At 47.8% G+C, this 26,429-nt stretch overlaps 1 protein-coding gene across 5 annotated transcripts in view; it reads right to left on the minus strand.

The window, feature by feature from the left end:
- Positions 1–26,429, minus strand: part of SPTBN5 (spectrin beta, non-erythrocytic 5) — a 704,607-nt gene that overhangs the window by 478,229 nt on the left and 199,949 nt on the right. For 4 of the 5 annotated variants that reach the window (XM_063947638.1, XM_063947639.1, XM_063947635.1 and 1 more), the window contains 6 exons: positions 22,793–22,993; positions 21,786–21,992; positions 19,033–19,224; positions 6,744–6,896; positions 511–641; positions 28–270 (listed from right to left, as the gene is read on the minus strand). In XM_063947638.1, the coding sequence (XP_063803708.1) occupies positions 28–270; positions 511–641; positions 6,744–6,896; positions 19,033–19,224; positions 21,786–21,992; positions 22,793–22,993 (1,127 nt within the window). The remainder of the gene's footprint in view (positions 1–27; positions 271–510; positions 642–6,743; positions 6,897–19,032; positions 19,225–21,785; positions 21,993–22,792; positions 22,994–26,429) is intronic. The other variant, XM_063947637.1, reaches the window with a different exon arrangement.

Raw genomic sequence — 26,429 nt, forward strand, 5'->3', positions numbered from 1 at the left:
ACAATATTCTCTGTAACTGGTACTTACGATTCCTCCATACTCTTTAGATAGGCAATTTTTCTCTCCAACACTTGGATGTCTCTCTCGTGTGCATTCAGCTTACGTTCCTCTGACTCTAGGCTGCCCGATAGCTCTGAACCCTCCATCTCTTTTAGCTTCTCCTGTATAAGAATTTCCATATTCTGACAGTTCTGGAGAACGGTTTTCACATCAGCCAGACCTATTAGCTCAGAGCCCTTCTTCTCTTTCAGCACTTCCAGACGGTTCCAGCTGAGTGAGATAAAGATTCTTTCTCAGAACTGGATCTATCGCCTCAGAACTGACTTTACATACAAAATGAACCACTCTAAAAAAACATTGCTTCCCTCTGGAGGAGAAGGGAAGTGGATTACAGAGTAGAAGAATGGAGCAGTGGATCATAAAGAGGCTCTGAATAAAAGATGAGGGATCATTGGTCTGGAGTAAACCAGATGTGGCTGCTCCCATGCAACCACAATAGAGGCTGTATACCTATTATGGATATTTCTCTGGTGGTCCTGAATTTCATTCTTCTTGTCCGGAGCACTTTTGACAAGTTTATCAGCCATGTTGTTAATTTCATCTACACGTGCTTTCCCAGCTGCAAGATCGGTCAGGAAGTTCTGGAACAAAGTGTCTACATAAGATCATCCGTTTAAAAAAATGTATGGGTAAACTGTGTATGATAATCACAATGTGACAGTGAATCATGTGTGTAGATGGTTTAGGCCAGTGGTTCCCAAACTTTTTAGAATCACAGCGCCCTAGAGTATGAGGTTTTTTTCACGGCACCCCTAGGCCAAAAGTTTCTTGTTGAGAAATTTAGAAATTCAGTAAAATGTGCTTATATGTCATTCTTAGGTTCAGTTATGTGGTGATGGACAGGATTCACTTCTGGTTGTCTATATAATTTATGACTGGAAGACATCAGCACTGGTTTTGCCTATTACATTGACCATAAATATTTGAATTGGTTCTTGACACCAATCCACGGCACACTGTTTGGGAACCACTGGTTTAGGCACATAAACAAATACCCACAAATACAAATGTTCTTTTAAAACAAAAAACGAAACGTCCTAGATTTTCCAGAGCAGATTTGTGAGGTATGGGTGGATATTAATCAAAGCTTGGTGAGAGATAAAGTGGAGAGAGATAAAGTACCAACCAATCAGCTCCTAACTGTTATTGTACAGGCTGTTTTTGAAAAATTATGGATGATTGGTTGGTACTTTATCTCAATTCACTATATTTCTCTCCAAGCTTTGATATGATATGAAAACAGTTAACTACGTTACTATAATTTCTTTTAGGTTAATACACTTGACCATGTTAATTCTTCTTTCCATACTTTTCCATTACATTGTATTTGCATCACTGATCTTTAACATGGGTGTGAGACTCCCAGGGTGGAGAGTAGTTTGTTTATTGCCACTAACTAACTGGTTGGTGCAACCGGGTACAATACAAGAATAATTTCCAGGGGGTTCATCACTACTTAATTTAGTAAACAGCCCTTATCTATGGACAGTCCCAGCGGTCTATGATTACGTCACAATTATCAGTGGACCCTTGTTCACTTCTGTTTCCCCTTACTGTGGGGGTTCTCTGTGGATAAATTGCTTCTTTATAACCAGCACAACACAAGTGAGACTCATAGCTGGACAGTCACGCAAAACAGAGCAACCTGCCATGCGATCATGGCTATTATTATTTGGGACACAGACTTCTCCATTCTACCTCCTTATTGTGTGGCTGCCACCTCTATAGAGTGGGGCATGGATTGATCGCTGGACAGAGGGGGAGATGTACTAAGCAGTGAAAAGAATGAAGAAGTGAGCCAGTGGAGAAGTTGCCAATGGAAACCAATCAGCTGCTTTGTATAATTTTATAGTATGCAAATTATAAATGTTTCTTCAATGCTGATTGGTTGCCATAGGCATCTTCTCCACTTGTTCACTTCTCCACTCTTTTCACTGCTTAGTAAATCTCTCCGAGACCAGTCATTAGGTACAAGAGGGGTTGTCCTGATTCCCAGTGGATATGCACCCCACCATTCATTCTATGTGTAGGTAAGAGGCACCTTTCATTCTATGTGTAGGTAAGAGGCACCATTCATTCTATGTGTAGGTAAGTGGCACCATTTATTCTGTGTGTAAGTAGGAGGCACCATTCATTTATATGTAGGTAGGAGGCACGATTCATTCTGTGTGTAGGTAAGAGGCACCATTCAGTCTATGTGTAGGCAGGAGGCACCTTCTATTATTTCTAAGTGTAGGTAGGGATAAACAATGCATTTCCACTACTCAATGGCCCCTACAAACAGAGGCGTCGGAACTGGGGGGGGCAAGTGGGCAGCTCCCCCCCCAAAACATAGAAAGGCACCGATCATGCATAGGGGGAGCGGAGGAGCGATGTGCGGTCAGGTGAAAGACCGCACATTGGGGGTAATTCCATGTTGATCGCAGCAGCAACATTTTTAGCAGTTGGGCAAAACCATGTGCACTGCAGGGGGGACAGATATAACATTTGCAGAGAGAGTTAGATTTGGGTGGGTTATTTTGTTTCTGTGCAGGGTAAATACTGGCTGCTTTATTTTTACACTGCAAATTAGATTGCAGATTGAACACACCACACCCAATTCTAACTCTCTCTGCACATGTTAAATCTGCCTCCCCTGCAGTGCACATGGTTTTGCCCAACTGCTAACAAAATTCCTGCTGCGATCAACTTGGAATTACCCCCCTTATATCCTCCGCTCCGTGCAGCAGTGGCGCCTGCAACATGAAAAGCGGCTCCCGCTGCCTCCTTACTGACAAAGCCGCACTGTCCTGTTGCTGCTGCCAGCGTCTATCACAGCAGCAGCTGCCGGCGCTCCGTGCAAGTATTGCAGCGCCCGGCCACTTGATTGATCTGTCAGCAGTGCCAGGTCCCGGGTCCGATGCGCAACTAATTTCCTGTTATGAGCAGTCACAGCCCGCGGGATTACGGCAGCCACTGCATTTCAAGGGCACTCCCTGTCAAGGCCTGAGCGAGGTCCCCAGGGAGCGTGAGCCAGCAGCATGGATCTGCCAGCCGGGGGAGGTACTGTAGCTATGGAGGAGGCCCTTCAGAAGTCCAAGGAATTCGTAAGTAGTTCTGGTGACAGTGTCAGTGCCTCCCTACCTCTGTGCCAGTGCCTCCCCATCTCTGGTAGTACCTCCTTCTGACTGTCAGTGCCTCCTTCTGCTAGTTCCTCCTTCTTTATCTGTCAGTGCCTCCCCACCTCTGCCAGCATCTTTCCCCTCTGCCTCTGCAAGTTCCCCACACCCTTTTTTCTGCCAACGCCTCCCTTCTTTCTGCTGGTGCCCCCCCCTATATTCCAGTGCCTCCCTCTTCATCTGTATCCCCGCTCTCTGCCTATGCCTCCCCCTCTATGCCAGTGCCTACCCCTTCTGTCAGTACCTTCCCATCTCTGCCAGTAGCTCCCCACCGGGCAATAACTAGGTGTGGGCGGATGGTGCTTCACACACAGCACATTTGAGCTGTGGGTGCACCATCCATATCCACTATGATTGACCACCACCAGCTGCAGCACTGCCCGCTATAACAGTAGCATTGTGCTCGGCTCCTCTGCCGGATGCACAGCTGCTGCAGTACATTATAGCCGAAAGCGCTGCTCGGTCTTCCCATGTGCTCCGTACCTCTCATCCCCTCTAGTGCAACAGCGTTCCTGCACCAGCCCAGGCCTGAGCTGTGCCTTCTCCTTGCAGAGGCGATGCCGGGAGCCGGGCAGGAAATGCCGGGAGCTGCTGCTATCGTCACATAGGTAGTGTGTGTGTTTTGTGTATGAGCGTGAGTGTGTGTGTCCCATGTGCTCTACCCCTCTCTCTCTTGGGTTCCTTCTCACCACTTTCTGTCTCTCTATCTGCCACCTTGCTCTGTTTCTCTCCCTCCCAACCATATCTCTCTTTTCTTTCCCTCTCTCTCCTACTCCCCCATCTCTCTCTCTCTCTTGTGACTCTACCTGCTATAATGTGTAAACAGGGACTCTACCTGCTGTAATGTGTAAAAGGGGACTCTACCTGGCGTAATGTGTGATAGGGGCTTTACCTGGCGTAATGTGTAAAAGGGGACTCTACCTGGTGTAATGTGTAAAAGGGGACTCTACCTGGTGTAATGTGTAAATGGGGACTCTACCTGGTGTAATGTGTAAAAGGGGACTCTACCTGCTGTAATCTGTAAAATAGAGCTCAGCCTGCCGTAATGTGTAAAAATGGACTCTACCTGCCCTAATGTGTAAAAAGGGTCTCTACTTGCCGAAATGTGTAAAAGGGGGCTCTACCTGCAGTAATGTGTAAAATAGGACTCTACCTGGCGTAATGTGTGACAGGGGCTCTACCTGGCGTAATGTGTGACAGGGACTCTACCTCGTGTAATGTGTGTAAGTGGCACTACTGTGCAGTGTAATTTGAATAATGGAGACTACTGTGCAGTGTAATATGAATTTGTACTATTTTGCAGTCCCGCCTAGGGTGGCCAATCCCGGGATCGGAGGGATCCCGGGATTTGGGGCCAAAAATGCCGGGATTTGAATCCCGGGATTGGAGCCTTCAATCCCGGGATTCACGTGTGCATGCGCACTACTGATTCTTGACCGGGCAGCGCCGCTGAGCACTAGCGCTCGGCTCAGCCTCAGACGCTGCCTGGCCCCGGCTGCCCTGCTGTGTGCGGCGTGACGTCAGCGAGGTCACGCTGCACAGCCCCGTCAGCCATGGCCGCTCCTTCCGCCCTCCGATGTGCCTGCCAGCCAGCCCTCCTGCCCACCACAATTTGAAAGTAAAGAGGACTCTAAAGCAGGTGCACTGTGAGTGATACTCACGCTGCGCTGCTCTGCTGCCTGCCTCTGGACCTCAGTGACCCCTATACTCCATAGTGAGTATTATATATATCTATATATATAGAATTAATTAATGCTGCAGCACTCTGAGTCTTTTAAACATCAAAGGTGTATTGGAAAAATCACATCATGATTTTTTTCAGTACACCTGTGATGTTTAAACGACTCAGAGTGCTGCAGCATTAATTTATCCCATTGCTTCCATCACTTTATTCCCTGAAGCAGAGTGCCAGGCTGTATGTACCATATATATATATATATATATATATATATATATATATTATACATACACAGTACAATCCCGGGATGGAAAAACGGCCCGGGATTGGCCTCCCTAGTCCCGCCCCTTCCCTATGAAGCTATGCCCCTATAGATTTGGCACGCGCCTCCAACGTGCACTGACCCTATTTTAAATAATGGGGATGGGCGCTGATGTTGTTTCTTGCACACAGCGCTACAATGTCTAGTTACGGCACTGGTCGGGGGGGGATGGCTCTCCATAGCTTATAGTTTGTATATGAATGTTTAATCCACACTGGGATTTAGAGTATTTTATTTATTCTAATAAAGCTATTGTTTTAGGCCTCTGCCCTCACCCTCCCTGTAACTCCCTCCTCAGTGCCCCTGCCTTCACCCTCCCTTTAACACCCCATCAGCATCCATGCACTTACCCTTCCTGTAATTCCCCATCAGTGTCCCTGCCCTCACCTTCATTGTAGCTCCCCCCTCAGTGTGCACTCACCCTCCTTTTAACTCCCCCCTCAGCATCCCTACTCTCACCCTCCCTGTAACTACCCCCGCAGGGTCCCAGCCCTTATCCTCCCCTGTCAGCATTCCTGCCTTCACCCTCCCTGTAGCACCCTGGCAGCGTCCCTGCCCTCACCCTCCCTCTAACTCCACCCTGAGTGCCCCCGCACTCACCTTCCCTGTAACTCCCTCCCCCCCCAATGACCCTTCACTCATTCTACCTGTAACTCCCCCCTCAGTGCTCCTCACACTCCTAACTCCCTGCCAGCGGGTGGTCTTCAGGTTACCGGCGGCCGGGCTCCCGCCGACCACCATACCGGCGCCGGAATCCCGACCGCCGGCATAACGACAGCTTTTCTCCCTCTTGGGAGCATGGGCCACCGTGCCAGCAGCTTGGCGAGCGCCCCAAGGGGCTCATTTGCGCTCGCCCAGCTGTTGGTATGCCAGCGGTCGGAATTCCGGCTCCGGTATGCTGGCCGCCAGAAGCCCGACTGCCGGCATCACATACTACACCGTGTCAGCATCTATGCAGGAGTATAATGTCCTGCTCCTGTTTTGTTTTGTTTTTTTTCCATTTATGTTCCACTACAATTACAGTGGGTAGAATTATATGACTGATGTTAAAGGGTTCCTTCACTACACCAATTATTAAATTCAGCTCAGGTTGATATCCTGATGAGGTCTGAAGGAAAAACAGGAGAACTGCTGATTTAGATTACACTCATATCTCCACAGATGGATACTGGAGTCATCTTTCATCAATTTTCCAAACAGCTCAGACTTTCAGGATTTCTTTAAGCATACACAAGTCTAATTGTCGGAGTCAGTAATCATTCCATCTGTTTCCACAGACAGAAATCTTGAAAACATGAGCTGTTGTGGGCAGGGGCAAGCACAGAATTTGGGAAACACTGTTTTAGAGGACACAGATTTGATTAAATCACAAAATTACAACAACAGCCTTAATATAAGCTAGCAGAAATAAATAAAAATTATATATGAACTATGTGAGTTAATACAAAATCTACATTCCAAAAATAAAAGCCATTTACATATTCAACCTTTAAAAGTTTATTTTTATTTTGTTTGCCCACCATACCTCATACTTTTGCTGCATGACCTCCACATTATCGGGGTTTGGCTGAAAAGCCTGAAAGATCTTCTCCTTGTCATCCATCCAAGACTGGAATTCCCCACAAGCACTATAAAACTGATATAGCCGGATTATTTCTTCCAAAGCTTTCTTCCTTCTCTACAAAACAAATACACCATATCACATGTCTGACACTGCAGAAACGGGTGTGCATGCAAATCACTTATGTGTATAAACATATCACAATTATATTTCACTTATCCATCATATAAAGCTCAAAACCCAGAGTCATTTCCAGCCATCTGACCTGTTCTGCATTAGCCATAGCCTGAATGTATCAAAAGTGTCATACCATTGCCCTATTAATCTCTCAGCCAGTTAATAAGTATGCAATCTATAGATTGCAAGCTTGTGAGCAGGGCCTTCCTACCTCTAAGTTTGTCTGTTATTACCCAGTTTTGTTCCGTTACTGTTGTTCCAATTGTAAAGCGCAACAAAATATGCTGCTTTATATAAGAAACTGTTATAAATAATAAATAAATGCAACCAAATTTAATTTACGTAGCCAATCCACGAAGGTTGCAGCACAAACAAACAAAAAAGAGACCATAAGAAAAAAGCCACAGCAGCAAATTGTCAGCCTGTTACCACTAGTGGGAGATGCATACAAATTTACATGGTCAGTGGCGTTTAAAAATATTAGCCGCCCCGCCCCCTCTCCCCAAAGCGCACACACACACACACACCTATTTTTAAAATGAGGGGATAGAAAGAGATTAGTAGTGTGACGGGTAAAATGGGAGTTGTAGTGTGGATCAGGGGGGCAGGATGGGATTAGTAGTGGGAAACGGGGCAACATTGGGATAGTAGTACGGATCAAAGGGCAGGATGGGAGTAGTAGTGCAGATCAGGGGTAGCAGGCTAGGAGTAGTAGTGGTGGGGAGCAGGATGGAAGTAGCAGCGGGCAGCAGGGGGGCAGGCTAAGAGGAAAAGTGGGAAGCAGGGGGCAGGATATGAGTAGTCAAAGGGAAGCAGGGGGCAGGCTGGGAGTAGTAGTGGTGCAGTGCAGGGGGTGAAGAGGCCAGGATGGGAGTAGTAGTGGAAAGCAGGGGGCAGGCTGGGAGTAGCAGTAGTGCAGAGCAGGGGGTGTAGGGTCCAGGATGGGAGTAGTAGTGGGAAGCAGGGGGCAAGAACAGAGTAGTTGCGGGAAGAAGTGTGTCTGGAATCCTGCACTGACACTATCAGAGGGAGCCAGCAATGCAGCCAGCTCCCCCCTTTCCCCCAACCACCCCCTGCACACCCTGCAGCACTGCTTTCACTTATCATACGCAGTTCTGGGTGTCTCCACCTCCGTCCCAGGTGTCACACTTCCAGGGGCTGGCTGGCAAATTTTATCGCCACAGTGGCACGCTCCTCTCACACACCGCTAACACACAAACAGGAGCAGAGATGCACAGAGGAGGAGGGGACACGCACAATGAACACACACACACAGGAGGGGAGACACACACAATTAACACACACACAGTAGGGGAGACGGACATGCACACAAGTGTTAAGGACATGGACACACTGGAGGGGACACATACACAGTCACTCAGGAGGAGGGGGCACAGCCACACTTGAATAGGTACAGTGGTACACATTGTTAGGGCAGATGGCGCGCGCACACACACACACACCTGGTGAAAAAGGGGGAAAACAAATGCAGAGACAGACAATAGGTGACAGCTACAGATATATTGGGGCAGACACAGGCAAGCATGCAGACATGTGTGGGCGGGGGGGGGGGGGGGGGGGGGGCAGTGCAGTTGGGACATGTGTGGCTGGGCTGGGAGCAGATGTGGAGATCTGTCACTTACCAGGATCCTCAGTTGCTGTTGCTCACACCTCCTGTACTCACGCAGTGACAGTCCCTATCACAGGCAGAGCTGCATGCATCGTGCAGGGCAAGGAGGAGTCAGTCACATGCACTTCTGTGCATGTGTTATCCAGCAAAGCAAATGGGAGAGAGAAGGGGTGGAGTCACTGGCCGAACAGCTGAAGTGAAGTCTCTGCCCCAGGAAACTGCAGCAGGTACCCTCTACCTCCTTACCCATCAGCAACCCGTGACCCCTGCTCCTCTTCCCCCCACCAGTAACCTGCAATTCTTCTCATCGAAGCAGCTGCAGTGCTGATCCTGGGCTGAACTTCACAAAAAACTGTGCCGCTCCCAGCAGGTGCCGTCCCTAGGCGTGAGGAGCCTAGTGGGGAATTCGGCACTGCACATGGGCCCTCATTCCGAGTTGATCGCTCGCTAGCTGCTTTTAGCATCATTGGACACGCTAGGCCGCCGCCCTCTGGGAGTGTATCTTAGCTTTGCAGAAGTGCGAACGAAGGTAGCAAAATTGCTACTAAAAAATGTCATGCCGTTTCTGAGTAGCTCCAGACCTACTCCTATCTTGCGATGAATGCAGTCTGTTTAGTTCCTTATTTGACATCATAAACATGCCCTGCGTTCGGCCAGCCACTCCCCCGTTACTCCGCCACTCCTGCATTTTTGCCTGGTATGCCTGCGTTTTTTAGCACACTCCCTGAAAACGCCGTGTTGCCGCCCAGAAACACCCACTTCCTGTCAATCATACTATGAACACTCGAGCGACTGAAAAACGTCGCTCAAGCTTGGGTAAAACTACAAAGTTTTGTGTGAAAGTACTTAGCGCATGCGCAGAATTGCCGTTTTTTTCACTTGATCGCTGCGCTGCAAAAAACGGCAATGATCGAACAACTCGTAATGACCACCATGGGGCCTAATTCTGACCTGATCGTAGATGTGCTAAACTTAGCACATCTACGATCATTCACACAGACATGCGGGGGGATGCGTAGCACAGGGCTAGTCCGCCCCGCATGTCAGGCCCCGACCACCCTCCCCCTGCACAAATACAAAGGCATTGCACAGCAGCAATGCTTTTGTACTGGAAGAGTAGCTCCCTGGCAGTGCAGCTCCTGCGCGCTGGCAGGAGCTACTTGTCGCTGTGAAGGGTCGCAGTGGCTGCGTGTGACCCGTCCCCCCAATGGTCCTGAGATGCCTGCGTTGCCCGGACCGCGCCCCCCTAAACGGCGGCCAAACACCGCTGGCACAACACCCCTCCCACCCAGCGATCGCCACTGCCTGTAAATCAGGCAGAGGCGATCGCAGGGCTGAGACAGCCGTCGGCTGTCTGGCATGCGCAGTTCAAACCTGAACGCTGCTGTGCGTAAACGCACACCAGTGATCAGGTCTGAATTAGCCCCATGGTCCTTGTAAGACTTCTTGGTAACTTTCCTGCAATACACACACACACTAATCACATGTCCAGGACAACATGTGAACATTGGGACATACTATTGGTGATCATACATACTCTATAGCCTCATTTTCATATACAGTATTTTTGTATGCTTTTAATAAATGAAAATTAGGTGAAAATAAGATTTTAAACCTACCGGTAAATCTTTTTCTCGTAGTCCGTAGAGGATGCTGGGACTCCGTAAGGACCATGGGGATAGACGGGCTCCGCAGGAGACATGGACACTTTAAGAAAGACTTTGACTCTGGGTGTGCACTGGCTCATCCCTCTATGCCCCTCCTCCAGACCTCAGTTAGAGAAACTGTGCCCAGAGGAGACTGACAGTACAAGGAAAGGATTTTTGTAATCCAAGGGCAAGATTCATACCAGCCACACCAATCACACCGTATAACTTGTCATATACTATCTAGTTAACAGTATGAAAAACAACATAGCATCGGTCCAAAACCGATGAAACTATAACATAACCCTTATGTAAGCAATAACTACAGTATATACAAGTCTTGCAGAAGTAGTCCGCACTTGGGACGGGCGCTCAGCATCCTCTACGGACTACGAGAAAAAGATTTACCGTTAGGTTTAAAATCTTATTTTCTCTAACGTCCTAGAGGATGCTGGGACTCCGTAAGGACCATGGGGATTATACCAAAGCTCCCAAACGGGCGGGAGAGTGCGGATGACTCTGCAGCACCGATTGAGCAAACAGGAGGTCCTCCTCAGCCAGGGTATCAAACTTATAGAACTTTGCAAAGGTGTTTGACCCCGACCAAGCAGCAGCTCGGCACAGCTGTAGTGCCGAGACCCCTCGGGCAGGCGCCCAAGATGAGCCCACCTTCCTAGTGGAATGGGCCTTAACCGATTTCGGTAACGGCAATCCTGCCGTAGAATGCGCCTGCTGAATCGTGTTACAGATCCAGCGAGCAATAGTCTGCTTTGAAGTAGGGCCGCAAACCTTGTTGGCTGCATACAAGACAAACAGTGCTTCTGTTTTTCTGATCCTAGCCGTTCTGGCCACGTAAATTTTCAAAGCCCTGACCACATCAAGGGACTCGTAATCCTCCAAGTCACGCGTAGCCAAAGGCACGACAATAGGTTGGTTCATATGAAAGGACGAGACCACCTTAGGCAGGAATTGAGGACGGGTCCGCAATTCCGCTCTATCCATATGGAAAACCAGATAGGGGCTTTTATGTGATAAAGCAGCCAACTCCGAAACTCGCCTAACCGAAGCTAAGGCTAACAACATGACCACCTTCCAGGTGAGATATTTCAATTCCACTGTCTTAAGTGGTTCAAACCAATGTGACTTCAGGAAACTTAACACCACGTTAAGGTCCCTAGGCGCCACCGGAGGTACAAAAGGAGGCTGAATATGCTGTACTGTACTTCAGGTAATGAGGCCAATTCCTTTTGAAAGAAAATGGATAAGGCCGAAATCTGAACTTTAATGGAGCCTAATTTTAGGCCCAAATTCACTCCAGTTTGTAGGAAGTGAAGAAAACGGCCCAGGTGGAATTCTTCCGTAGGAGCATTCCTGGGGGTACATTTACTAAGATTCGTATTTTCCAAATTCATGTCCAAGTTCAATCACGAATGACATCGACAGTGTAAAATTGCAACTTTTTGAATTGATTACGACTAATTTACTAAGCTGTCGTATTCGGGTTTTTCTTTTCTTCCGATGTCGATGTCATTCGTGGTTTTTTACCTATTTTTACGGCAGTGATTAGCAAAACACTGCCGACTTTTTTTACAATCAATCTCGGCCGGATCTGTGTGATCCGTGCTGGGGTTTTTTTTTTTTTTTTTAATTAAACACTGTAAAATAATTAAAAAAAATGCGTGGGGTCCCCCCTCCTAAGCATAACCAGCCTCGGGCTCTTTGAGCCGATCCTGGTTGCAAAAATATGGGAAAAAAAATGACAGGGGTTCCCCCATATTTAAGCAACCAGCATCGGGCTCTGCGCCTGGTCCTGGTCCCAAAAATACGGGGGACAAAAAGAGTAGGGGTCCCCCGTATTTTTAAAACCAGCACCGGGCTCCACTAGCTGGACAGATAATGCCACAGCCGGGGGTCACTTTTATATAGTGCCCTGCGGCCGTGGCATCAAAAATCCAACTAGTCACTCCTGGCCGGGGTACCCTGGGGGAGTGGGGACCCCTTCAATCAAGGGGTCCCCCCCCCCCAGCCACCCAAGGGCCAAGGGTGAAGCCCGAGGCTGTCCCCCCCCATCCAATGGGCTGCGGATGGGGAGGCTGATAGCCTTTGTTGTAAAAGAAAAGATATTGTTTTTAGTAGCAGTACTACAAGGCCCAGCAAGCCTCCCCCGCATGCTGGTACTTGGAGAACCACAAGTACCAGCATGCGACGGAAAAACGGGCCCGCTGGTACCTGTAGTACTGCTACTAAAAAAATACCCAAAAAAAGACAAGACACACACACCGTGAAAGTATAATTTTATTACATACATACACACATACATACATACTTACCTTAAGTTCCCACGCAGGTCGGTCCTCTTCTCCAGTAGAATCCAAGGGGTACCTGTTGAAGAAATTATACTCACGAGATCCAGGGGTCCAGGCTCCTCGGGAAATCCAGGGCTAATCCACGTACTTGACAAAAAAAACAAAACGGTGTCCCGACCACGAACTGAAAGGGGACCCATGTTTGCACATGGGTCACCTTTCCACGAATGCCAGAAAGCCACTCTGACTTCTGTCTAAGTGGGTTTCTTCAGCCAATCAGGGAGCGCCACGTTGTAGCACTCTCCTGATCAGCTGTGTGGTCCTGTCCTCACTGACAGGCAGCACACGGCAGTGTTACAATGTAGCGCCTATGCGCTACATTGTAACCAATGATGGGAACTTTCTGCTCAGCGGTGACGTCACTTTAGGTCAACCGCAGGGCAGAAAGTTCCCATCATTGGTTACAATGTAGCGCATAGGCGCTACATTGTAACACTGCCGTGTGCTGCCTGTCAGTGAGGACAGGACCACACAGCTGATCAGGAGAGTGCTACAACGTGGCGCTCCCTGATTGGCTGAAGAAACCCACTTAGACAGAAGTCAGAGTGGCTTTCTGGCATTCGTGGAAAGGTGACCCATGTGCAAACATGGGTCCCCTTTCAGTTCGTGGTCGGGACACCGTTTTGTTTTTTTTGTCAAGTACGTGGATTAGCCCTGGATGTCCCGAGGAGCCTGGACCCCTGGATCTCGTGAGTATAATTTCTTCAACAGGTACCCCTTGGATTCTACTGGAGAAGAGGACCGACCTGCGTGGGAACTTAAGGTAAGTATGTATGTATGTGTGTATGTATGTAATAAAATTATACTTTCACGGTGTGTGTGTCTTGTCTTTTTTTGGGTATTTTTTTAGTAGCAGTACTACAGGTACCAGCGGGCCCGTTTTTCCGTCGCATGCTGGTACTTGTGGTTCTCCAAGTACCAGCATGCGGGGGAGGCTTGCTGGGCCTTGTAGTACTGCTACTAAAAACAATATCTTTTCTTTTACAACAAAGGCTATCAGCCTCCCCATCCGCAGCCCATTGGATGGGGGGGGACAGCCTCGGGCTTCACCCCTGGCCCTTGGGTGGCTGGGGGGGGGGACCCCTTGATTGAAGGGTTCCCCACTCCCCCAGGGTACCCCGGCCAGGAGTGACTAGTTGGATTTTTGATGCCACGGCCGCAGGGCACTATATAAAAGTGACCCCCGGCTGTGGCATTATCTGTCCAGCTAGTGGAGCCCGATGCTGGTTTTAAAAATACGGGGGACCCCTACTCTTTTTGTCCCCCGTATTTTTGGGACCAGGACCAGGCGCAGAGCCCGATGCTGGTTGCTTAAATATGGGGGAACCCCTGTCAATTTTTTTCCCATATTTCTGCAACCAGGATCGGCTCAAAGAGCCCGAGGCTGGTTATGCTTAGGAGGGGGGACCCCACGCAATTTTTTTTGACAAAATAAGCACTTTCCCACCCCTTCCCACTGATATACATGCACGGATCTCATGGATCCGTGCATGCCTATCCAATCACGAATAAAAAAAAAAGGTCTGGTTTTTTTTAGCACTTTTTTACGAGTTGTAATTTTTCACGGCAGTGTTTGTTTGTTTTTTGCTTTGCACTTCTTAGTAAATGACCGAGATTCATACTTAAACAGCCGCGTTTTGACCGATGGTGTATTCATTCGTAATTTTTTACTTGGACTTGCAAAAAATTACGAATGCCCTCATCTCTGCCGTGATTAGTGTTTAGTAAATTACCGAGATGACACTTTGATGAAAAAACGGCATCTCTGTCAAAATCGGGAGCTTAGTAAATTTCCCCCCTGGTCTCACACCAAGAAACATATTTTCTCCATATTCGGTGATAATGTTTAGATGTCACGTCCTTCCTAGCCTTTATTAGCGTAGGAATGACCTCATCCGGAATACCTTTTTCCGCTAGGATCCGGCGTTCAACCGCCATGCCGTCAAACGCAGCTGCGGTAAGTCTTGAAACAGACAGGGACCTTGTTGTAACAGGTCCTGCCTTAGAGGAAGAGGCCACGGATCTTCTGTGAGCATTTCTTGCAGATCCGGATACCAGGTCCTTCGTGGCCAATCTGGAACAACGAGAATTGTTCTCACTCCTCTTTTTCTGATTATCCTCAACACCTTGGGTATGAGAGGAAGAGGAGGAAACACATATACCGACTGGAACACCCACGGTGTCACTAGGGCGTCTACAGCTACCACCTGAGGGTCTCTTGACCTGGCGCAATACCTTTGTCACTTTTTGTTGAGACGGGATGCCATCATGTCCATTTGGGGTAGTCCCCACCGACTTGCAATCTGAGTGAAGACTTCCTGATGAAGTCCCCACTCTCCCGGATGCAGATCGTGTCTGCTGAGGAAGTCTGCTTCCCAGTTGTCCACTCCCGGAATGAACACTGCTGACAGAGCGCTTACATGATTCTCCGCCCAGCGAAGAATTCTGGTGGCTTCCGCCATTGCCACTCTGCTCCTTGTGCCGCCTTGGCGGTTTACATGAGCTACTGCGGTGATGTTGTCTGACTGGATCAGAACTGGTCGATTGCGAAGTAAGATCTCCGCTTGACGTAGGGCGTTGTATATGGCCCTTAGTTCCAGGATGTTGATGTGAAGACAAGTCTCTTGACTTGACCAAAGTCCTTGGAAATTTCTTCCCTGTGTGACTGCTCCCCAACCTCGGAGGCTCGCGTCCGTGGTCACCAGGATCCAGTCCTGAATGCCGAACCTGCGGCCCTCCAGAAGGTGAGCACTGTTTAGCCACCACAGGAAAGATACTCTGGCCCTGGGGAACAGGGTGATCCGCTGATGCAATTGCAGATGCGACCCGGACCATTTGTCCAATAGGTCCCATGGAAACTGCCGTATGGAATGGCTTCGTATGTTGCCACCATCTTTCCCAGAACTCGAGTGCAATGATGTACTGACACTTGTTTTGGTTTCAACAGGTTCATGACTAGAGTCATGAGTTCCTGCGCTTTTTCCGTCAGAAGAAAAACCCTTTTCCGGTCTGTGTCCAGAATCATGCCCAAGAAGGGCAGACGAGTTGTAGGATTCAGCTGCGACTTTGGAATATTGAGGATCCAGCCATGTCGCTGTAACACGTTTAGTGAAAGTGATACGCTGCTCAGCAACTTCTCCCGTGATCTCGCTTTTATGAGGAGATCGTCCAAGTACGGGATAATTGTGACACCCTGCTTGCGCAGGAGCACCATCATTTCCGCCATTACCTTGGTGAAAATTCTCACGGCCGTGGAAAGCCCAAACGCCAACGTCTGAAATTGGTAATGACAATCCTGTACCGCAAATCTCCGGTACGCCTGATGAGGAGGATATATGGGGACATGCAGGTATGCATCCTTTATGTCCAGAGATACCAAAAAATCTCCCCCTTCTAGGCTGGCGATGACCGCCCTGAGCGATTCCATCTTGAACTTGAACCGTTTTAAGTAAAGGTTCAGGGATTTTAAATTTAAAATGGGTCTGACCGAACCGTCCGGTTTCGGAACCACAAACAGAGTTGAGTAGTACCCCTGCCCTCTTTGAAGCAGGGGAACCTCTACCACCACTTGTTGCAGACACAATTTGTGAATCGCATGTAACACTATCTCCCTTTCCAGGGGTTGTTTCGGTAGGGCCGATTTGAAAAACCGGCGAGGAGGCACTTCCTCGAATTCCAGCTTGTAACCCTGGGAAACAATTTCTATTGCCCATGGATCCACCTGTGAGTGGACCCAGACGTGGCTGAACAGTCGAAGACGTGCCCCCACAGGAGCTGACTCTCTCAGGGGAGCCCCAGCATCATGCGGTGGATTTAGCAGAGGTCGGGGAGGACTTCTGTTCCTGGGAACTAGCTGTGTTGTGCAGCTTTTTCCCTCTGCCCTTACCTCTGGCAAGAAAGGACGATCCACGTGCTCTCTTGCTTTTATTGGAACGAAAGGACTGCATTTGATAATGAGGCGCTTTCTTAGCTTGTGAGGGAATATATGGCAAAAAATTTGATTTACCTGCCGTAGCCGTGGAGACGAGATCCGATAGGCCCTCTCTGAACAATTCCTCACCCTTGTAAGGCAACAACTCCATATGCCTCTTGGAGTCGGCATCACCTGTCCACTGCCGGGTCCAGAAGCCACGCCTAGCAGAAATAGACATAGCGTTTATCCTGTAACCCAGTAAACTAATGTCTCTTTGAGCATCTCTCATATATAAGACAGCATCTTTTATATGCCCTATGGTCATTAAAATGGTATCCTTATCAAGAGTCTCAATATCCGCTGATAAGGAATCTGTCCATGCTGCTACAGCACTACAAACCCAGGCCGACGCAATAGCCGGTCTGAGTAACGTACCAGAATGTGTGTAAATGGACTTCAAGGTAACCTCCTGCTTGCAGTCAGCAGGATCCTTGAGGGTAGCCGTATCTTGGGATGGAAGAGCTATCTTTTTTGATAAGCGTGTTAAAGCTTTGTCCACCCTAGGGGGGGATTCCCAAAATATTCTGTCCTGTGACGAGAAAGGATACGCTATAAGAATCCTTTTGGGAATCTGCAGTTTTTGTCTGGAGTTTCCCACGCTTTTTCGCATAATTCGTTCAGCTCATGTGAGGAGGGAAAGGTGACCTCTGGTTTCTTTCCCTTAAACATGTGTACCCTCGTGTCAGAGACAGGGGGTTCCTCAGTGATATGCAAAACATCTTTTATAGCGATAATCATATATCGAATACATTTAGCCACCCTTGGCTGCAATTTTGCATCTTCGTAGTCGACACTGGAGTCTGAGTCCGTATCGGTATCTGTGTCAGCTATTTGGGATAGTGGGCGCTTCTGAGACCCCGAAGGTCCAGGCGACATTGGGACAGGCATGGGTTGACTCCCTGACTGTAACCCAGCTTCAGCTTTGTCTAATCTTTTGTGCAATAAATTAACATTAGCACTCAAAACATTCCACATATCCATCCAGTCAGGTGTCGGCACTACTGACGGAGGCCTAGCATTCATACACTCCCCCTCCTCCTTAGATGAGCCTTCAATCTCAGACATGTCGACACACGCGTACCGACACACCGTACACACACACATGGAAGCCCTTTTCTGAAGACAGGTTCCCCACCAGACCCTTTGGAGAGACAGAGAGAGAGTATGCCAGCACACACCCCAGCGCTATATAACCCAGGAAAAACACAGTATGTTTACCCAGTAGCGCTTTGTAATATGTATTTGCGTCAATTATGTGCCCCCCCCTCTACTTAAAAACCCTCTTTCACCGTGTGTCAAGCAGGGGAGAGACCGGAGAGCTTCCTCTCAGTGGTGCTGTGGAGAAAAAATGGCGCTGATGAGTGCTGAGGGAGAAGCCCCACCCCCTCGGCGGCGGGCTTCTGTCCCGCTCAAAATAACTAAAATTATGGCGGGGGCTCTCTATATACATGTACAGTGCCCAGCTGTACATGTATATACACTTATATGCCATAGAAGAGGTTTAAAATTGCTGCCCAGGGCGCCGTCTTCTGCCGCCTGTAATGATCTTTTCCTCACATACTCACCCGGCTTCTATCTTCCGGCTCTGCGAGGAGGACGGCGGCGCGGCTCTGGGACGGACGGCGAGGGTGAGACCTGCGTACCGATCCCTCTGGAGCTAATGGTGTCCAGTAGCCTAAGAAACAGAGCCCTGAAACTCAGAGAAGTAGGTCTGTTTCTCTCTCCTCAGTCCCTCGATGCAGGGAGTCTGTTGCCAGCAGGCTCCCTGAAAATAAAAAAACCTAACAAAAATGCTTTCTTACAGGAAACTCATGAGAGCTCCTGAAATGCACCCAGCTCCTCTGGGCACAGTGTCAAACTGAGGTCTGGAGGAGGGGCATAGAGGGAGGAGCCAGTGCACACCCAGAGTCAAAGTCTTTCTTAAAGTGCCCATGTCTCCTGCGGAGCCCGTCTATCCCCATGGTCCTTACAGAGTCCCAGCATCCTCTAGGACGTTAGAGAAAAGGGAATTAGAACACATCATAAAAGTAATACATTGGGGTTCATTTAGTAAAACTAGGAAAAGGAATGTTCTTCACAGCAACCAATTAGATAGAAAAATAGAATTGGACATATAAGAACCACTTGGCCCATCTAGTCTGCCCATGCCTTGCTTTCATTTTTTTAAACTTGACTAATAAATGACAGTTCAAATCTGATTGCCTTCACAGCAAACCACCTGGTCATTTGGGCTTTTATTTTTAATGTGGCTTGGGCTTGCACTCTTGTGAGGGATGTGGTTTATATTCTAGAACTGCTTTTAATTCCGGACCTATTGTATTGCATCTCTAATTAGAACTCCACACTTCCTTCTTCTTTGTTCATTAAGCTTACCTAAGTACCGCCATCTTTGAGAGTGACTCATTTAAGGTGCCTAGAACACCTGGAGGGGGCGGGGGTGATGAGCTATAAAATAAATCACCTTAGCCAGTTGTTGGAGGTTCTCATAAGAGGCTTCAATATCATTCTGCGAAGCTCGAATGTTGTCCTGGGTCATCTGAAGCTCTAGTTTGGGTTCCTCAATCTGTGACTGGGTCGCAGGTGTGTATCCTCTTTTTAGCGGCCGGCTGATCTCCTGGGTTGTCATCACAATCACTGGCTTCTTCTCCTGCTGCTAGGAAGATTAGATAAAAGAAATCTAAATTGGATGTGTTCTGCTTAAATAAGAAATACTGGCTACAGTACCTGGTTGCAAGTGAGGCTATATGGAGATATGTAGAAGTATACAGGCTATTAATAGTGCACATTACCTATATGAAGATATATTTTCTGTGTGTTGGCATATTGGTTTTATGGAAACATGGGAGGGTATATGGTGGCATTTATGTATACAAATGCCTCTGACAGTTGTTTATTGCCATAACAGGAACATTAGATATGAAGTTCATGTATGCATTTGGGGGCAGATGCTGTGCTGAATGCAAGTCCATTTGCAGAGGGTATTTTGCTTGTTAATGCACCGGGCAACTACGGACGATTCACATTTTATGTGCATATCCTGATGGGGTGAAAGTGGGTTGAAAGGGGCATTGTCACATAGACTAACTTCACACAGGGTTTGCTGATGGGTGGCGGTTATGCAGAGTTGTGCATAAGCAGAATTAGGTCTTCTTTGGGGCAAAATTTAGTACCAAAGATAGGTCTGGTGCAAGTGGGCACTGCACTGATAATTATGACTGCTATGAAACCCAGCATGCTGATAGGGTTGGTCCACTGGGACATACCCTAACCCGCTCTCCCGCCCCCCCCCCTACAGGATATACATTACTATTCCACCCCCCACCCCCCCCACCAGCTCCACTGACATTACTAGATACACTACCCCCACCCCCATCAGGGCCATACCTAAGATCTGTTTAACATTGTATTTTGCCTATTCCTCTTTTACGTTGCTATGGGTTGTTGCAAGGTATTTTACCCTTTACTATATACTGCATTTTTTACCCTCTGATACAATCTCAGTGCATTTATCTGGTTATGGTGAGTGTGTCATCTGCACTTAATATTCACACAAAGTAGGTTTACTATTACCCCGTTCTGGGTGTTTCCTCAAGTAATATGGTAGTTATTTCTTATATGGAGTTTACAGAAGGTGTCCTGTTTTATTGTTCAAATATACATTTCCATGACTTGGATATGTAGTGCCTGCCACATTGCCCACACTATATAATCCACCCCATACTACATTTCATGTTCCTCTTCATAACACAAGTATTCCTTCCTATTGGTTGTTCTCTCGCTCACCCTCATCATTTACGGAACACTTGGAAACTCTTCACTGAAGAGTATTCTAAGGAAATCTTGAAATGCCACGCGTCTTCAGAGAATTAAACTTTAATGTAACCATGCACCAGCTTGGCCAGGGCATAAGCTCAGACCAGCTCATCTACTGTCACCACTGAGGAGCCTGATGAAGCTTCTGATACACTCGATTGGTAAACCAGTATCTATAGTTTAACCATCCTGGTAACAAAAGCAGAAAAGAGCTACATCCAAATAATGCAATGGTTGTAGATGAGTAAATAGTAGGAAACGTTGACGCGTTTCAGCTCTCTTTCCTCAGGAGGAGGCTGCAGCCAAGTAACCGCTGTAAAGGTCATCGGTAAAAAGAATTAAAATCAATCTGCCCATGAAGCCAACACAAAAGCACCCTTGCTATGTGGGCAAATACAGAATATGCTTCAGGGTGGGTATACAGAAGAGAGAGAATCTTAAGATGTTTCAATTTATTTAAGGTCTCAAAATCTTTATAGAGGTTCTGTATTTCCATGGTCAAGTGCCAGGATCACTAATCTGATAACTTTACTTTGTGCTGCGTAACCTCCAGGCTGCACATACATGGTCATCCTACCACACATGCGTGAGTCACCATCACAATGGCTAACGCCCCCTAAAGATGGTGCTAGCTACCATGGACCAGCTTGGTAAACATTACAATATAGCAGCCTTCACGGAAATCTAAAAGTGAAGTCTGGTTTAAATGGAAAGTGGAAATAACATACTGAAATGCATGTTAAATAAACTAGTACAAAGTATATGGGGCCTAATGTATTATTCACTGTTATCAAGGGCGTAGCTACCATAGGTGCAGGCAGTGCAGCTGCTATGGGGCCCAGAGCTGAGAGGGGCCCACCTTCCCTGTCAAAGTTACAGTTGTTATATAACTTTTTCGCCATTGGGTGGTACTTTCAAACTTTCTCCTTGGGGCCTCTGGACCTGCTTATTGTAGTGTGGCATAAAATGAACTGGAGGGCATTTTAATGTTATATAATATGAACCAGGGCACTGTAATGTGGCACAATATGAACAGGGAGCACTATATATCATAATGTGAATTGTGGGTAATGTGCGGCATAATGTGTTACTGGCAGCTCTGAAATGTGACATACAGTAGGGTGAACTTAAGCAATACTACAATTCATAAAAGAAACTAGGGCACTACTATGGGGGCATAACATTAAATAAGGCTCTACTATGGGTCAGAAAATTAACTAGGGCACTATTATAGGGCATAAAATGAACAACTGCTGCAGAGAAGTGTCTCTCTAGAAGCATTGGGACGGGCCCCCTTCAAAATGTTGCTATGGGGCCCACAAAGTTCTGGCTACGCCCCTGGCTGTTATTCTAATATTGTTATTGTCTATGGTAAAACACAAATGACAAACAGTGACATACAATCATAGGTGCTTTGTTAGCTACTGCCTGAGCCTGGTCTCCGAGCCGGATCACTTCCATGCTGTAGGCTGCAATCTCTTTCTCCAGCCGTAGGTGCCGCTGCAGAATGGCTTCAGCGCTGGACTCGTCTTTCCCATAGTCCTCACTGGTAAGAAGCGGCAGGCGTTCTCTCAGCCATGAAGCTGCATCATTAGCATCAGCAAAATACTGCAAGAAAGTAGACTAATATTCAAAGCGATGGATTGCATACAAGTCAGATGGCGGGGGGTCTGTGCTTTCGCAGGGCCCGTTCTGCAGATGTACACAACTGGTCCTGGGAGCTCACACGCAGTGCTCCTAAGCCACAGCCTGACTGACATGATGCAGCCATTTGGGGGAGGTGCAGTGCCTTTTTTTTTTAAATGGGGCGTATCACTCCTGTTTTGTAGGCGTGGCTAGTTCCACCAGTCAGTTTGAGTAAAGATGTGCGGTTCTGTTCACCAGAAATCAGAATCCACCCTGAATTTTGTGGTTCCGAGTCGAATCAAAACCCGGTCCAAATCTTCCCACGGTTCAGAATGAATGTCAGGTTTTGAATTGCAAAAATTACATGATCAATTTGTAATAATGATAACGATTTATTTTTACTGATGTTAAACCAAACCGAAATCCGAACCAAGACACTTGAGGCTGATTACACTAAATCATAATGATGAATTAGAACCAAAACACAGGGTTCCGTGCACATCTCCAATTATCAGTAAGCTGAAGCTTACTCAGATGGCCGAGGGCTGCGATCATCACAGCCGATGGTCGGGATGGTGATCCGATGCTGCTGCATTAGCATATTAGTTGTACAGTATTGCACAGCCTCTTCCCTGTGGCTGTGCAATACCGTACAACTATGAATCAGGCCCAGAGATCGGGGCAATAGTCAGAAACATTATCAAACAGAATCCTGCCACTGATTTTCAGGTTCATTAATAATACAGGTCTGTTATCAGTTGTCTGAGAAATCCCAATCTTACCTGTTTGATCAGCGCTGCCACCTCTAGGCGGAGTTTACTTTTTTTCACTTCCTCCTGAAGCTCCAGCCACTTCTTCTGGATATTGTTGATCATTTGCTGGATTGTCGTCTGATCTGTGTGACTCTCCTGGCACAGCTCCTTCCCATTCCTCACTACCTTGGCTAGAATGGATTGGTGGGAATATATTTCTGCTTCTAAAGCCTGATACAGTGACAAATAGAAGCTTCTGAATTGCAAGACAACCTGACCATGTCGGCAAGTTAATTTACGCACAATGTCAACATTAAGGCAAAATATTAATTTCAAAATCTCCGGAATAAGTTTGAATACACCCTGATTTTTCATGCAAATATTACGGTCATAGAAAGTAAATTAAAGCCCAAGTAAAATTATAACATAGGTGTTTTATTTTTTACAAAAGCAAAATATATAAAATGGGAGGATTGGAGTTTTCTATATAGAGATTTAAAAATATATATATATAAATATATACTGTACATAAAAATTAAAAAACTATAAATATAAAAAATAAAAAACAGCATTTAAAGGAATCTAGGAGGTATGGTAGCTTATCTATAATGCAGAAGGTCAACAGGGAATGCCCAACACGTTTTGTCTATGCAGAGGCATTCCCTATTGACATCCTGCATTACTAATAGCCAGAGTAACCGCCGTGTGCAGCACAGACAGCAGCTAGATGGGCTGATTTGTCATTTCAGACACACGTCTGGTAGCCCCCAGGTTCATTCCTACGGTGAGCTGCTCCACTGCAGCATGTTGCTCAGCCCTCACACACCTTCATAGCCTATTTCTCGTAGTCCGTAGTGGATGCTGGGACTCCGTAAGGACCATGGGGAATAGCGGCTCCGCAGGAGACTGGGCACAACTATAAAGAAAGCTTTTGACTACTGGTGTGCACTGGCTCCTCCCACTATGACCCTCCTCCAGACTTCAGTTAGGATACTGTGCCCGGAAGAGCTGACACAATATGGAAGGATTTTGAATCCCGGGTAAGACTCATATCAGCCACACCAATCACACCGTATAACTCGTGATACAATACCCAGTTAACAGTATGATAACAACTGAGCCTCTCAACAGATGGCTCAACAATAACCCTTTAGTTAAACAATAACTATATACAAGTATTGCAGATAATCCGCACTTGGGATGGGCGCCCAGCATCCACTACGGACTACGAGAAATAGAATTACCGGTGAGTAAATTCTTATTTTCTCTGACGTCCTAAGTGGATGCTGGGACTCCGTAAGGACCATGGGGATTATACCAAAGCTCCCAAACGGGCGGGAGAGTGCGGATAACTCTGCAGCACCGAATGGGCAAACTCTAGGTCCTCCTCAGTCAGGGTGTCAAACTTGTAGAATTTAGCAAACGTGTTTGACCCCGACCAAGTAGCTGCTCGGCAAAGTTGTACAGCCGAGACCCCTCGGGCAGCCGCCCAAGAAGAGCCCACCTTCCTCGTGGAATGGGCTTTCACTGATTTAGGATGCGGCAGTCCAGCCGCAGAATGTGCAAGCTGAATCGTACTACAGATCCAGCGAGCAATAGTCTGCTTTAAAGCAGGTGCACCCAACTTGTTGGGCGCGTACAGGATAAATAGCGAGTCAGTCTTCCTGACTCCAGCTGTCCTGGAAACATAAATTTTCAGGGCCCTGACTACGTCCAATAACTTGGAAGCCTCCAAGTCTTTAGTAGCCGCAGGCACCACGATAGGTTGGTTCAGATGAAAAGCTGATACCACCTTAGGGAGAAATTGGGGACGAGTCCTCAATTCTGCCCTATCCATATGGAAAATCAGATAAGGGCTTTTACATGACAAAGCCGCCAATTCTGATACACGCCTGGCCGAAGCCAAGGCCAACAACATGACCACTTTCCACGTGAGATATTTCAATTCCATGGTCTTAAGTGGCTCAAACCAATGTGACTTTAGGAAATCCAACACCACGTTGAGATCCCAAGGTGCCACTGTAGGCACAAAAGGGGGCTGAATATGCAGCACTCCCTTAACAAAAGTTTGAACTTCAGGTAGTGAAGCCAGTTCTCTCTGGAAGAAAATCGATAGAGCCGAAATCTGGACCTTAATGGAACCCAATTTTAGGCCCATAGTCACCCCTGACTGTAGAAAGTGCAGGAAACGGCCCAGCTGAAATTCTTCCGTTGGGGCCTTCCTGGCCTCGCACCACGCAACATATTTACGCCATATGCGGCGATAATGGTTTGCCGTTACTTCTTTCCTAGCTTTAATCAGCGTAGGAATGACTTCCTCCGGAATGCCCTTTTCCTTCAGGATCCGGTGTTCAACCGTCATGCCGTCAAATGCAGCCGCGGTAAGTCTTGGAACAGACAGGGCCCCTGCTGCAGCAGGTCCTGTCTGACCGGCAGAGGCCATGGGTCCTCTGTGATCATTTCTTGAAGTTCCGGGTACCAAGCTCTTCTTGGCCAATCCGGAACAATGAGTATAGTTCTTACTCCTCTTCTCCTTATTATCCTCAGTACCTTTGGTATGAGAGGAAGAGGAGGGAACACATAAACCGGCCGGTACACCCACGGTGTCACTAGCGCGTCCACAGCTATCGCCTGCGGGTCTCTTGACCTGGCGCAATACTTTTCTAGCTTTTTGTTGAGGCGGGACGCCATCATGTCCACCTGTGGCCTTTCCCAACGGTTTACAATCATTTGGAAGACTTCTGGATGAAGTCCCCACTCTCCCAGGTGGAGGTCGTGCCTGCTGAGGAAGTCTGCTTCCCAGTTGTCCACTCCCGGAATGAACACTGCTGACAGTGCTAACACGTGATTTTCCGCCCATCGGAGAATCCTTGTGGCTTCTGCCATCGCCGTCCTGCTTCTCGTGCCGCCCTGTCGGTTTACATGGGCGACCGCCGTGATGTTGTCTGACTGGATCAGTACCGGCTGGTTTTGAAGCAGGGGTTTTGCCTGACTTAGGGCATTGTAAATGGCCCTTAGTTCCAGAATATTTATGTGCAGGGAAGTCTCCTGACTTGACCATAGTCCTTGGAAGTTTCTTCCCTGTGTGACTGCCCCCCAGCCTCGAAGGCTGGCATCCGTGGTCACCAGGACCCAGTCCTGTATGCCGAATCTGCGGCCCTCTTGAAGATGAGCATTCTGCAGCCACCACAGCAGAGACACCCTTGTCCTTGGAGACAGGGTTATCAGCCGATGCATCTGAAGATGCGATCCGGACCACTTGTCCAACAGGTCCCACTGAAAGGTTCTTGCATGGAACCTGCCGAATGGAATTGCTTCGTAGGAAGCTACCATCTTTCCAGGGCCGGCGCCACCATTAGGCAGCATTAGGCAGCTGCCTATGGGCGCCGGCACTTACTGGGCGGCACTGAATGGAGCACACAAATTGCATGTGACAGGATGCGTGCAGTGATGTGGGATGTAAGGCGCCCGATCCCTGTTCACATGTAGTTGTATCTGCCGAGCCGGAGCCGCATGTCCGTAGCGCATCCAGGCCTCCCCCTCCTGCATTGGTTGCTTACCCGCACCGATAACTGGGGTGCAGATCCGCTACCTCCGCCTCTGCCAGGACCACAAGCCATCCAAGAAGCTGCCTGCTGGAACCCGAGAAGGAGACAGTGGGCGGCAT

The sequence above is a fragment of the Pseudophryne corroboree genome, chromosome 12 (assembly GCF_028390025.1).
Source record: "Pseudophryne corroboree isolate aPseCor3 chromosome 12, aPseCor3.hap2, whole genome shotgun sequence".
Taxonomy (NCBI): domain Eukaryota; kingdom Metazoa; phylum Chordata; class Amphibia; order Anura; family Myobatrachidae; genus Pseudophryne; species Pseudophryne corroboree.